Source organism: Rattus rattus, chromosome 2, assembly GCF_011064425.1.
Source record: "Rattus rattus isolate New Zealand chromosome 2, Rrattus_CSIRO_v1, whole genome shotgun sequence".
NCBI classification, from domain to species: domain Eukaryota; kingdom Metazoa; phylum Chordata; class Mammalia; order Rodentia; family Muridae; genus Rattus; species Rattus rattus.
The window spans coordinates 43272425-43287400 of record NC_046155.1 but is presented as its reverse complement, the minus strand read 5'-3'; the positions used below and the strand labels follow the sequence as shown (position 1 = coordinate 43287400).

Below are 14976 nucleotides of genomic sequence, written 5' to 3'. Positions count from 1 at the left end.
GTAACTGATTTGCAACTGACCCCTCCATCATACCTTATCATTTACCGTGACCACTGCATTGTCTTTAAAGTAATAGAACTTTCTGACCCTGACTGGCTCATCCCTCTTAAGGCAACCTAGTGGTCATCTGATCCCCAGAGGTTACCGTATTGATGTTAAATTAATGTCAACAACTGAATGACATAGTATACTACCCAGAATTCCTGACTCAAGCTATCCTCCTGCCTCAGTTTCTCTAGTGATGTGAATTAGAGGCATATACCATTGCACCTGGCCCCAGTATGACGTTCACTTCTAAATCACCACTGTTGAATGTACTTTCTTTTTGAGTTTCTGTTTTGCCTTTAGCTGTCATCCAGTACCTTGAGTCCCTGCCCCCCCTCCCTTCAGACATATAGATTTTTGGCTATGCTGTTAGCACTGTTTTTCATTACATATTCTGGAAGACCCAGAGAAATCTAGAATTCCACACTAGAAGACACACCATGTCCTTGCCTCAATTTGGATATCAGAATGTAAGAGAAAGAAACACAGTCTAAGTTTGGGAATTTCTATATTATACCAGTTTACTGTAACCTTTCATCCAGCTCAGAGCAACAAATCTAATGAGTACAGGACAGGAAGAAAAACCGCAAGAAATAGAAAAACAAAGCAATCTTCATAATAAGCCACTGACGATATTAAATCAAAGAACATGAGACTAAAACACAACAGAAGGAGAATTTTTATTTTACAAAACAAAAAGGCACAAAAGTGGCACTAAATCAACTCTGAAGCAGACTCTGGTTTCATGCCTTGCAGCTGAACGCTGCCAGTTCATTAGTTAAGCCCACTGAAAGCTAAGCCTGCCCTTGTGGAAGAAGCACAGACTAAATTCACCCATGATGGCAGACAGCAATGACTACCAAAGAAAGTGATCACATTGCTGTCCGATGTCTTTTTCTTCTTAGAAACACCCACGGCCATGTGGAAGGTTGGTGCTGTCATAGAGATTGTCGATCCAACTTCTTCTTTCACACTGTGATACCCATGTCTCTCAGACAAGTTTAACTAAACTGGGACATCCTTTGCAATAGCATTCAAAGTCCTTACTTTTGTCACATCTGTTACCTTTAGAGAATATTCTGAATGAGCAAGTGAAGCTCCCATTGCAACAGAGGAATTTCTGCAACAGGAACAACAGAGAAGGAATAGTTAGTTAATCACATCAGTGGTTAAACACATCCTCCTACTGGCACTTTGCTTTGGAGACTGATACAAGGCCAAGGATGCTGGACTACTATAGCCACAGTTTCCATTAATTAACTGCTGGAAAAGTCCAGTAGCTAAAGCTGCCAGGCAGGAGACTGGATTTTATAACTAAAAGCGTATATACTAAGGGTCTTCCTTTTTTATTTTGTACCCCCTCAAATAGGAAATGAGATGACGATTCAAGTTAAGTCATAGGAATCCTTTATGATATTGAAAAAAAGAACCACACAGTCGATTAAAGTCCTTAATGATGATAAAATTTCAAAACAACTGCAAGGAGGGAGCAAAGGTAAAGGAAGAGTATTTACAGCAGGAGAGATAACAATGCTATCGAGGCTGCCTTACAGCAATGATTAACCTGGTAAGAGGGAAGCACAAGAATGCGCACATGTGGGCCTCTGACTCACTGAACACTTCCCTGCTGAGCTCATCTACTGAGTGCTCAGGCTCTGCAAGGCTTTAACTAGGACATCATTGCCACTGCACTCACAGTCGCTCTCTGAGCAGGCTCAGACTAGACATCACCGTGACAATGGTGAGGGCTGGCAAGACCAAGCCGATCGTGTAAAGGCTTACTCATAGTCTAAAGTTCCTGCTTGTTTCTGGAGGAACAACAGTCATTTTCAGTTGAATATTTTTCGACTGAAAAACAAATCATGATACCCACTCATCACGGTATTCCATTATTTATTAATGGCATCAGCTAAGGCTTTCTTATTTAAGCAAAGATTAATTTCATCCTCTCCTGTATATAAATAAAGAATGTATTTGTACCGAAACTTCATTCCTGAGTCTCTAGAAGATCGGGCAGAACAGTGGAATTCTGTAGCTCCAGAACCCTCAAGGATCCTTTGCAGATTTTTAACTGTTATCCCACCTCCTGTTATAAAGAAAAAATAATACATTAAATGGAATAGAATATCACATAAAATTTATATATAGATAAGTCCTTATTCTACATAAACTCTTCATTCTAATTTTGTTCAGATTCAAGAATTACCATCTCCAAGGTAAAATGGGATCAGAAAACAAGGCCTACCAATGGAAGTTTGAGTCTTTAACTTTTATAGAAAAAAATGTCAAACCACAAAACATAAAATTGTTATTTTCATAGACAATTATCAAACTGCTCTGGGGAGTGGTAGGAGCAACACTTGCTTCCAAAAGGCTGAGCAAACACTGGCAATCGCCGGCATTACTAAATGTACTGATCTGCTTTTCTATTCATATACTTCCTAATCCAGCTGGCCCTGCTCACTGGTCAATCATGTATGCTAGTCTATCAAGATTCTTCACGTGGTCCTGAAAGAGTCTAACAACTGGAGGTGGACTTAACTGCTGTCTATCTTATAGCTATTCAGAATATACCCAGCAGTGCATGCTATTACAAACTTATCTGTATTCTTGGCCTTACTGTATACAGACACAAACTTCAAATTGTGATACATAAAAAACTGTGTGATGAAAGTGTGAAAATTCATGGACATGCTAGACAAAAAAAACAAGAATCAGGACAGTGATGACCAACCAGAAGGAAGGGGTGAATGCAGTGGACAACCGTTAGAGTCTCTGCACACTGAACAGAATAGTATGATTCCAAGGATATTAGTAAGATTTTTGAGACAAAAAAAAATTGTGAGAACCACCGTTCTGTAGCTTTAAAACTATTTTGTAAAGAATGGCAAATTTTGTATATTTGACAGACCCACTGGAGAGTCGGTCGTATAAATCCCATGTCAATGTAGTTTGTTTAAAAATATTAGTTAAAAATGTATACACGGAGAAAAAGGAAGAAGAAAACAAGACCTATAATACAGACGCTGGAGAACTTTTAGGGACACAGAGCTTATGATGAAATCTCTCTTATCCACTGATTTCTGTCGCAATGCTATGTATTACTATATTTGGATTTAAAAAACAAACTATTTGGACAAGGAAGATCATCCAGCACTTCATCATTGCTTCCCCTCACCCTAAGCAAATTCCATGTAGGGGAAGATGAAGATGGGCTTGAGGAAAAGACTGCAAAAGCATCAGCAACTGTGATTGACAGGGAACCTGTGATGTTTGCGCTTGGCTCAGGGTTGAAGAGCGCATTGACTAAACTGGAGATGAAAAGGCAAACTATTTACAGCGTGTTCATCTAAAGATTAACTGTGTTTCATTTCACTGAAGAATCCAATTTTACTTTATTTAAACCATGTAGCCAAGTACTTTAGGATGACATTCATCTTGATAATCTTTACTATATCTGTAACAGTTCTAGTCTTCACTGATACCAACAATTACAAATATGAAATACTTTGATGTAGAAAGTCTACTGAAAGTGTTTAAGACGGTACAGTTATGCACCCTGCACTTTAAGCTGTGTGTGAGGTGCACTCCTCAGACTCTTTAACTTGGCTTTGTGGTGCCACAGTCCCTGCTGAGCCCCAAGAAGTGGAAAAAGCAAGTCAGGCAGGGCGGCGAACGCCTCTAATCTCAGCACCTGAGGCTGGGGCAGAACGATCTCACGTTTAACAAGCCTGGACTAAATAGGACCCTGTCTAAAATAAAACAATAATAAAACAACACAACAGAAAGAACATGGGCAGACAAGTCAGATTCAGATTAGAATTCTGGGCTTTCCTACAGAAACTGTAAAACGCTATGTGATCTTACGGGAATTATTTAAATCTACTGACTCTGAACTGATGTTAGTTGAAATTCCTTGAGCTTTTAAATGTAGGTTTGTCATGTATAGCCTTTTCATGTTGAGCTATGTTCCTCCTAGCCCGACTTTCTTTTCTTATCATGAAGTTGGGTTCTGATATGTGATTTCTATCCTAGTGTGCTGGTACACGTGTATGACTAACAGAACCTTCCATTTATTTAGGCATGTTGCCTACCACTCGGAGGAATCATAGGACAACAGCACTGAACTGGCTTTGCCTCACTGAGATAAACATTCAAATTCATATTCTACATGGAGAGAAAGCACACATGGAGATATTCTTTGAGAAATTCTTTGCTCCGCTTTGAGCCAACCTCTGTTAGAACATTCTTCTTTTAAATCCCAGCAAAGACCTCATCGTCAAATATTTTAATCAACCTCTGTATTTTTATCTCTAAGTGCTGTTTCTAACATTTTTCTCCTTTGGTTTCTTAACTCATTTACTCTTCCAAATTTTGATTTCAGTGTTATATGAGAAAACAGAGATAAATACCTGGCATTACCACAATCCTGCCTTTTGCCTGAAAAGGAGGGGGAAAAGTCAATTTTAGTATCTTTCTCTCAACTGAGATTAATAAATATATTAAAATTTTAAGTTACTACTAATATTTAACTATTTAATAGTTCTTTTCTCTCTGTCTCTCTCAAGAAAGGGTATGAGCAAAAAAGATGTTCAGCATCCTAATTTTTCTCTAGAAAGATTTTTATTGTATTTCTTTAAAAATGTATAATATTAGCCAGGTGATGGTGGCTCACACTTTTAATCCCAGCACTTGGGAGGCAGGGGCAGGTAGATCTCTGAGTTCAAGACCAGCTAGGTCTACAGAGTGAGTTCCAGAACAGCCAGGAATACATAGGAAAACCCTGTCTTAAAAAACCAAACCAAAACAAAAAAGTATACTGTTATAAACACCACCTTAAGAAAATCTTATTTAAAAAAGGTCACAGAAATTTTGAATTTGTGGTGTGTAGTAAAGTGAAAATAGTTGCATCTAAGTAAGATTTTAGCAGAAAGATAATCTAACATAATTGTGTATTTACAATCAATGGAGGAAGTGGGAAGGTGGGATTCTACTCAGTCTTGCCTTACTAACTAAATACCAACAAAATAAAGCCACAAATTCATTAACTGAGAAAGAATTAATCTAATTTCCAATAATTCTGGAAGAAAAGGACAAATAGTAAAATTATCACATTGCCTACCCATTCAATACATAAAGTCTATATTTCATTCCAGAAGATAATTCTTCCCATAGCTGCCCTTCTCCGGCCTCCTCCTTACCTAGTAAGATCATTTGTAAGCCCCTAATTCTAAGTTTCTCTTTGAGTGACATTTCTTTGTTAACACACATGCACAGGCAGGAATATATAGAGTCATATATGCATTCTTCTGTTGGTTTTCATACGCATTGGGAACTAAACATAAAGGGAAGAAAAAAATCTCTCTCTTTGCCATGGTGAACAAGAGTACGTTCCTACTTGCATGGAACTTACATAGTAAAGGAAGACAGATAACATATAAACATATAAATATGTATTTGCTGTTAAATCTGACAATCCTACATGGTGGATAGAGAAACAACCCCTGAACCTGTCCTCTGACCTCCACACACATGCTATGGCAAGCACGTGCACAAACACAAACAGATGTAAAAAGATTATTCTAAAAAAGCAATCTCTGGTCACTCTACCAATCTAGTTCACTGGAGAATCAGGAGAAAACATTACCTTCCATATTGATGAAGAAAAATGTGAAAGAACATAAGTTTTAGGATATATGTTCAGATAACAGCTATAAATTTTACAGGGGTTCCCCTGCATATACATGGGTTGACAGTAAACAGATGTGCTGTAAAACTAGACAATGCTAATGACAGAGGAGAGTAAGATTTGCTGTCTATAACTTGATCTGAAGTGCCTTGGTTATTTAAAACACTCATGCAATAAATAAATAAAAGTAATATAAACCTATCATTGACTTTGCTTTCCTTCCACAATAATGTCAGTACTAGTCATTTTTATAACCTAGCTGGATAATAGAGTATCTAATTAACCGCGACCATCTTAAGCAGTGAAGGGAAGGGGTTGTACCTGGTCTGTGAGCTGCTTTATTAGAGGCAGTCCTTCCAGTGCTGAACTGTCACACCCACTGGTCAGAACGCGTTCAAACCCTAAGGTCAGGAGGGTCTCCAGAGCTGCCATTGGATCTTGAACCATATCAAAGGCTAAAATAAGTAAAACTGATTTGAATTTTGAACAGAAATATCCTCTAATTCAATTGTTTCCAAAATGTACTGTGTATGTGTGTGTGTATATATATATAAACAATTTTATAATATATTACAATAATGGTATGCCAGATTTATTCTGGCTTACAATAGATAATTATGAGATATTTATAATTTTGTAAGTCAGGCTGGCATTTGAAATTAGTCAAGGAAAAGCACTTAGACCAGAGAAACAGAAATACTATAAATCAGAGTTTCTCCTTTCTTTTTGAGACAGGGTCTCATCATGTAGCTATAATTAACTATAATTAGCCTGGAGCTCACTCTGTAGACTAGGCTGGCCTCAAACTAAGAGATCCATCTGCCTCTACCTAATTTAGGGCTCCAGGATTAAGGGCCTGTGTCACCATGCCTGCTTTAAGCGCTTTTTGGGCTGTTTGTTTGTTTGTTTATTCCTAAGGGTTCTTTTTATTTTCTAAGATCAGCGTTGGCCACAGAAAAGTCCACACACCACTGGTAACAGGCATGGTTATTTTATCAGCACATACTTCAATGGTGCATTTACTCAGATGCAGATAAGAAGTAACAGGTTTCAAATTGTCAGTAATCAACGCTTCTCTTTGAAATAAACTTAATTAAAAATTTATCTATTTTAAAGAAGTATTAACTTATACAGACATGCCAATGCTCTATATGTGGTAGGCGAATGGTGACATCTGGAAAAGTACTCTAAGGCTTCAGACAAACTACACTGCATAAAATGAGACATATTCATCTGTCTTAGGAGAAACCTGGCCTCACATCCACATTTACTGAGTAAGTTTGTACTAAATCATTTTTCCTGATATACTCAAGACCCATAGTGTAAGGATGGTTGTTTCCCACAGACTACATGAGGTCTCAATTGCAGTCTACCAAGATATGGAGGCACAAGCTTGTAATTCTAACTCTCAGGAGGACAAGGCAAGATTCCAAGTTCGCAGGAAGGAAGAAAGGAGAGATGAAAGGAAGTAAACAGAGGGGGAGGGATAGGACTTCTCTTCAGAACACTGAGAAAGTGGCCTAGGAAGCGTAAAGAAGAAGAACTACTTCTGCTTTGAGCTGTCAGCCCTGCCACTTAATACTGGAGCTCTCATTTGCAGTGATGAGGTACCTTGGTACCTTGAGTCCTCACCCCCTTTCTCCCCACCCCCTTTATTGCGCAAGGGCGGCTAATGTTTACAGAGGTTTCCCTGTTTTGCTGCCCTTACTTCTCATCAGGGCTGCTCTGCCTTCTCAGCACATGGTGAGAAAGTGGAGCTTCAGACAAACCACACTGCATAAACAGAGGCTTATGCTCACCCGCTAACACTTCTATACAGTGTGAAAATAGTTTTGTTAGCCTTATTGAAGAAAGAGAAAGAACAAGTTTGGAGCCCCCTTTAATTCAAAATTTTAAAAATATACTCTATGCAACTGGTTTAATTTTTACAACTATTAAGCTTGAGCTGGAGAGATGGCTCAGTGGTTAAGAGCACTAGCTGCTGTTTCAGAGGTCCTGAGTTCAATTCCCAGCAACCACATGGTGGCTCACAACCATCTGTAATGGGATCTGATGCCCTCTTCTGGTGTACAGATGTACATGCAGACAATACATGCAGGCAGAGCACTCATATACGTAAACATATAAATCTTAAAAAACTATTAAGCATAACAAAATTTAAACTATTTTTTCAGATAATATTTACTAATTTAAGAATAATTTTCATTTTTGAAAATATGTTTTGTGTGCCTGGCCTCATTCGCGCACAATCTAACGTCTTTTCATTACTGCCATTTTACAAGAAGCATTGCTAACACCAATCAAGACCAGAGTTTCTAGAGGTGTCATACATTTCAAAGGGTGACAAATACTTCATCCTAGTGCCTATAAATGGAGACAGATGTTAGTAATTCACTCTAAGCTTATTTAAAAGAAGAAAAACATTTAACCCTTTATCAAGTATATCAATGTTTTGACTAGAGATTGCTTTCTTTTCATGTGCAACGGTAGAGCTGTCTAAATATGAGTGACACTCGTTCTCCATTTTGCCAAAGTGTAGCAAGATTTAGCTAAAGTACATGGGAACTACAACTGTCAGCATCTATCTCTTCATAAAATGTCTGATTCTTGTTCACATATCTGCTTCTTCTCCCCACGAAAAGTGTCTATTTGATAAAGATGACCTTGCTGCTGGCTCTAGGAGTGGCTCTGTCTGGTGTAAGCCAGGTGGTACACTTCATTTCAGTGGCCATGGAGATCTACTCCATGCAGGGATGTACAGAGCCTAAGACAATCTAATGTAAGCGACTCTCAGGACTGGGTGGATGCATGCACTTACAGGCCATGCTTCCTTCTTCTCAGGTACCTGCTCTGACTGCCATCCTAACAACATTTCATAACGGAGCTTTCAAGTCTCCTAAATCTAAAACTTTTCTTCCCATGAACTAAGACACCAACTAGTATCACTGAGACATTATAGAAGGGTGTTCATCAGAAAGGTCGTGCCATCTGGTAAAATTTGACACTATTTAACAAATCTATAAACAGTAATGACTCACCTCTGTGGAAAGTGACTGGCAGAGGACGGCAGAGAGCTAAAAGAGAAAGTCATCCAACAACGTGAAGAGGTTGATTACTAAATGTACAATTCTCCTTTTTGGCTAAAATTTCTAAACTGTCTTCTGCTAAGATAGTGGACTAAAATAATAACAAAATGGCAGCCGGAGCAGCCTTATAAACTCAAAAGTCCTATCTTTCCACTAGGCCCTGACTTTTATCTAAAATATAGCTATCAACACCTTAGAGGCATCAAACAAAAATTACACAAACCATAAAGACATTTATACTTACTGCTCTGAAGCTCTTTGAGAAAAACTTGGGCCTCGTAATGTAGGTAGTTTACATCTGTCCTATCTACCTCTTCATCACTGACTACGGTAACTTCTCAAGCTTTGGTGCATTGGTTAATGTAATCAATGCACGTTTCTCTTAGACTCTGTAAGAGTAGCATCTGAGCTACAGCACAAAGGGGTGTTGAGATGGCTTTGCCACATATGCGCGCTACCAGAAAAACAACCAAACAAGTTCTTTTTAAGGTTAGGTTAAGTGTCTGAGTATGACTGAAAAATCAATTCCAAGGTTCTTTTTTTTCTGTATCAGGAATATGTGCATGCATGCGTGTGTGTGTGTGTGTGTGTGTGTGTGTGTGTGTTTTACACCTCAGATATAGAGTCTTACCTACAAGAGACAAGCATAGCTCTTGGTCAATGTGTCCATCTTCAGTCAATGCCCCAAATACCAAACCATCAGCACCATAAAGCTTGGCAAGACGAATGTCAGCCTTCATCACCTCAACTTCACGATCTGAATATAGAAAATCACCTCCACGTGGTCGAATCATCACAAAAACTGGGATCTGAACACTCTGCTTTACTACTTGAAGAACACCTTTAAGAATAGAAGCAGACTGAAGTTAACTGTGAGCTCAAAGGTCTGGAGAAGTTATGAAAACATTATTGGTCACATACAGGAATTCTTATATATTGTTTTCAAGGAAGAGGAGTTGACAGAAGAAACTGGAGAATGATGGAATAAAGGGAAGGCGGGCTGTGGGGAACAGGAAGCTTGAGTGAAAGTGTAAAGAGCGAAGGAGGTCCTGAGGGAACTGCACCAGACCCAGGGCAACCGTCAAAGCCTTCCTCTGCGTGAGGTTTGCCATGCCTCTGATCTAAGTTTGAGTATTTACAAATGACTGGCCAGTGTGTGTAAAAACCAGCAACGGCAGCTTCCTCCTCCGGGACGTCTGTAACCTAAGACTGAGACCAGCTACCTCCTCTACCTGTGCTGTACACTCAACACGCCAAAGGCCCCAGGCTGTTGTACTCCATCAGAGTAAGTGTAAGCCATCCCATCCCAGCCTCTCCGTGTCTGAGTGGGGATCTGCCTTTGCTTCATTTTCTCCTTGCCTGAGGAAGCTTCCAGGACCAAGCAGTGCAGGATGCAGTGCAGGCCAATGAGGGAAAAACAGTGTTTATGGAAGACGGTAACGGGAAAGTCAGTGGCTGAGGAAGAACAAGTAAGAAAGACTGAAGATACTGTGACTTAAAAGCCCTTGTCAGTTGATACAACTTACTTTTCAATTTTTTGATGTCAGGACAAAAATATGTTTGATTAAAACTTTTGATGATGTTATTTACAATCACAAGCATTCTAATTGGTATCATACTCATCATATACTTAACATAACACAAGCTCTGTATGAGAAATTTGGTGAAAAAAAAAAAAAAGAGTACTTACCCATGCTGGGTGTGGTTCCTCCCTCCAGTAAACCAGAACATAATTCAATCCGGTCAGCGCCTGTGACAAACACACGTTATAACAATCTGACAAAGTAAGTTGTTTATCTGAACACGGGAGGAGTCTGAGAACCTAAGAGAAAACTACTTTAAATATCAATTGTATCCTACAACCCTCCTTGTGTTACCGATAGCCAAATTAAGAGTTAATCCAAGTTAAGCCAGGTCTCTTAAAATTTGTCTTAAAGAGTTGCCGTACATAGGGAATAAAGGCAGTATGAAGCAGAAAACAGTGGAATGGTAACTCTCAGCCACAAAGAAAGTAACACCAACTTTTCAAAACATTCCTCGTTCTCAGAGCTTTAAAAAGCAAACCAGTTACTTTGGAGTAGCTACCAAAGTAATTCTGAGATGAAGGGAATGTTGGTAGGGAGAGAACTATCAGATGACTGGGGTCCTGTTAAAAGGCTCTCACAAGCCAAAGGCAGGACATTAATAAAAAAAATAACTATGATAGATTAAAACACAGATGTCTAAATCTAGTTTTATAATGGTGAAACAACTCATTGGAGGAGAGCAAACAGATGTGTTATTCTGAAAATCAGTGTCCAGCAAAATTGAAAACATGTAAATATTTGTTCCTTGCCATAAAACATTAGCTGGCCCATGATACAGTCAAAAGAAGACTGACCATCAGTTAAACACGACAGGCGAAGATTGTAAATGGTTACTTTCCATGGCCAGTTTGACTGGATTAGGAATCAACTAGGAGCCACATCTCTGAATGCATCTTTGAGGGAGTTTCCAGAGAAGTTTCACCGAGGAGGAACTATCCACAATGTATGTGGCCAGCACTGTTTCATGGGCTGGAGTTTCAAACCAAAAGCAGAAAAGAAAGGAGAGGAAGCCAACTGAACACCAGCACCCACTCCTGTGTGCTTCCTGACTGTAGACACGTGTAATCAGCTGACTCCAGCCCCGCTGCCACGCCCTCCGTGCCATGATGGGCTGTCTCCCTTCAAACTGTGAGCTGAACTGTACTCCTCCTCCTTCATGCTTTTCTGGTAATCAGTCACAGCAACAAGAAAAGCAACTAAGGCTGAATGGTGAACAGATGGGAAGGCAGGATTTCTACTGCTGCGATGAAACATCGTGACCAAGCAAGTCAGGGGATAAAATTTATAAGTCCATTCCTGAGAAGCCAGGGCAGGAACTGGAGAAGTCATGGAGGACTGCTGTTCTCCTGGCTTGAGCCTGTTTTCTTATAGCATCCAGTACCATCAGCCCAGGGGTGGTACTGCTCAGTGAGTTGAGCTCTTATATGGATTATCAGTCACGGAAATGCACCACGGGCTTACCCAGAGGCCAATCTGGTGGGGATATTTTATTCTGAGGTTCCTTCTTCCCAAATGATACAACTAGTCAGCCAATGGAGGTTCATATGTTATAACTAAATCAGTTATGTTTGAGGATGTTCCTTAATTAAAATAAAATGCTGGGTGTGCAGCTCAGCAGAATGCTTGCCCAACATGCACAGGATCCTGGGTTTTACCCTAGTACTACCAAAAAATAGGTTAAAATTAATTTTCTGATTTTGAGATAGAAATGTTTATGCTTCTCACAAAAACAAACTCAGAATACAAAACAACACCAATGGTAAAAAGATAGTAAGTCTAAAACTATCATCGTTAATTTTCATTCTTGTTCAAGGCTGGGGATTGAACGTAGGACACAGAATATGCTACAAGTGCTTTACCACTGAGCTACATGCTCAGACCCCTAAGGATATCTTTAAACTCTTTCAAAATTTTAAATTTGTGAGGTTTAATAAAATAATCATCTAATGAGTAAACAGGATTATAGACATTTAACTTGAAATGTGACCTGCTTGGGGAAAGAGGAGTTTAGACAGTTATTTTCCAATTAATTTTTGGTTTTGCTTTATTTTCTGAAGCTGGGTCTCTCTATCTAGCTTAGGCTGGTCTCAAACTTTCAACCCTCCTGCCTCAAGCTCCCTCGTGTTGGGGACCACACCAAGGTCCTCAGTAGGTTTTCTACCTAGTTGTTTCTGAAAAGACTATTACTATGCAAGAGATGACAAGGCTTTTTCTTTTTTTTTAAACGGAGACTCAATAGCTCAAATGGACTTCATGGTGACCCTTCTGCTGTAGCCCCCCCCTCCCCGTGCCACCCAGCTTGGCAAGGGCTTTTGAGGTCAGTTCATAGGATTCATTTTCAGACTCTAAAAACGGTTGCCAGCCACCATGCATTGTGTAGTTTCCCTTACCTCCTCTTTCTGCATTCACAGCAGACTCCACCGAATCTACGCACACTTCCATAAGAAATCCATTTCCGGCTCCTAAAATATATGAACAGAAATTCCTGAAGGAACTAGCAATTCATACAAATCTTCCATGAATACTTCATACTTTTGCTGCCTGGATTCACATGCACAATAGAGAAATAAAGAGATGCATAAGGCCCCTCCGTGTGGTAAAATATCATTCATTCAAACTGGCATCTCTAGACTGTGAAATAAAGACATACCCAAAGGAACCCAGACTGGAACCATCTTTAGTACACAATAAATGTGAAACTAATCTTCCCAACACAGGGGTCTCATCTCTGTGCTCATCTACTGCTTTTGATCTCCAATAACTTGAGTTATAAACTTCTCACTAAAACCCCAGTTTCACCTCTTATTTATGAGGTAACTATCTGGTTGTTAATGGTTGACATGAAGTTCCTTAATAAGATCATTATAAAAATTCTTAATATTCACTTTTCAGAAAGCAGAGGGCGAACAAGTCAGTCAAACATACAATAAATCCTGAATTACAAATTCTTATGTTGATACCAAAAAGTGTGGTGCAGCTTTGGGTTTTTCCTGTAGTTAAATGTATAACTCATTTTTAATTAACAGTTTTAAATGTTGGGGCCTAGAAAATGGCTCAGTGGGTAAAGCCATTCACTGTGCAAGTCTAACAATCTGAGCTCATTCCCTGAATGTGTTTAAAGTTGGAAGGAGCCACAGAATTGTCCTCAGACCTCCACACATGTGAACATTGGCACCTGCACTCAGCCTCACACAATAATGACCGACAAACTTTTAGAGGGTTTAATTCATACTTCATGTACTAATCTCTGTATGAACAGTCACCATATTCGAACAGTGGTTACTACTGGGCAGTGAATTTGGGATAATTTTTACCTTTCTATATTGCTTGACATTTCTACCTGATGTTGCTTTTATGATTATAGACTACTTTGAGAAACAAACAAAATCTGTCACCTCCTAATATCAAGTTGCAATAGTCATTTATTTAATAAAAGACTATCAGTTCCATAGATTAGAACTCAAATATTAACCTATGGTCTTAAACAACAATACACTAACTCCACAAATCTGGTAACAGTCCCACCAGTGGGGCTGACGATGCTGACGGGTTATCAGTAGCTTCACACAAGAGTATGGGATTGTCCACAAATGGCTGCGACAGGAGCCCGAGCAAAAGGTTTTTTTGTAGAGATCAAAAAAGACATTTGAGGCAGTAAATGCTCAAAGTAAGATACCACATATGGTTGTGGGGACTCCGAGTCTGTGTCTGTATTTGCCTTTTCTCTCTTAGCCTCTAGGGAGTGGAATTTAATTATTAAACACGCAGATGCAGGTCTGAGAAGCCAACTCTTCCATTAAGGGAGATATTAGAGATTTGCAAAATACAGAGCATTGCATTGCCACTTTCGCTGTCCGTTCAGGGATGAATCTATTCTTCACAAAAGTTATTTGTGTTGACATATAATAGGCACGGTATGGCCATTTTCTAATTTATCAGTCAACACTTTTTTTTTTTTTTTTTTTTGAAGACAAGTCCTGGTTTGGAGAACAAAGAGTTCACCGAAAGAGAAGAAGGAAGAGAAGAAAATGATCGAATTCCTGTCTGCCATGGACAACTCCCGCAGCCAGCAGCATTTGTAACCCAATGGCTGTGGAAACGGATCCCACTCTCCACCCTCTGGTCGCAGCTAGAGTTGTAGAGCTGTCACCACACGTTTATTCTCTACCTCAGAGATAGGGAGGCGAGTGGGTATGGTGCCCTCTTGTGGTCCAAGGGGCTGCGGGACGCTGAGGGAACTTGTGTGACTGGCCGACACCCACGAGGAGCTGACGGAATGCGTGACTGCCCGGGACCCCAGAGCAGAGGAAACTCGACCGCGGGAAAGCATGACAGGCCGGGAGCCACCCCGGGGTCCACCGGCCGACCACCCCCTGCCCCCTTCCGCACCCGCCTTCCCCGACGATATCCACGCTTGTTTCCGCTCGCAAGAAATCCCTTTCTTCATGCTTCCCGCGTTCCTTCCTCGCTCGCCTTCGGTTTCCACTGAGTCCCCGCGGCTGCGCGAGCCACCGAGAAGGCGCGGCCCCGACGCCTGTGCCCCGCAGCCCCCGCGGAGTCATATGCGCAA

The 14976-nt window shown here is 40.1% G+C and overlaps 1 protein-coding gene across 2 annotated transcripts; it reads right to left on the bottom strand.

Annotated features, from left to right (window-relative positions):
• Positions 1–701: 701 nt before the first annotated feature.
• On the bottom strand, positions 702–14959 carry Cutc (cutC copper transporter). 2 transcript variants are annotated; one of them, XM_032892023.1, is made up of 9 exons: positions 14796–14959; positions 12797–12868; positions 10511–10570; positions 9452–9661; positions 8773–8808; positions 6056–6171; positions 4458–4485; positions 2026–2131; positions 702–1165 (listed from the first exon to the last, which is right to left on the bottom strand). In XM_032892023.1, exons 1-9 carry the CDS (start codon positions 14851–14853, stop codon positions 1051–1053), a joined length of 801 nt encoding a protein of 266 aa, XP_032747914.1. In that variant the 5' UTR covers positions 14854–14959; the 3' UTR covers positions 702–1050. The 2 variants fall into 2 exon arrangements, with proteins under 2 accessions (XP_032747914.1, XP_032747913.1); XM_032892022.1 differs by having other exon boundaries at positions 6056–6189; positions 14796–14958.
• Positions 14960–14976: the final 17 nt, after the last annotated feature.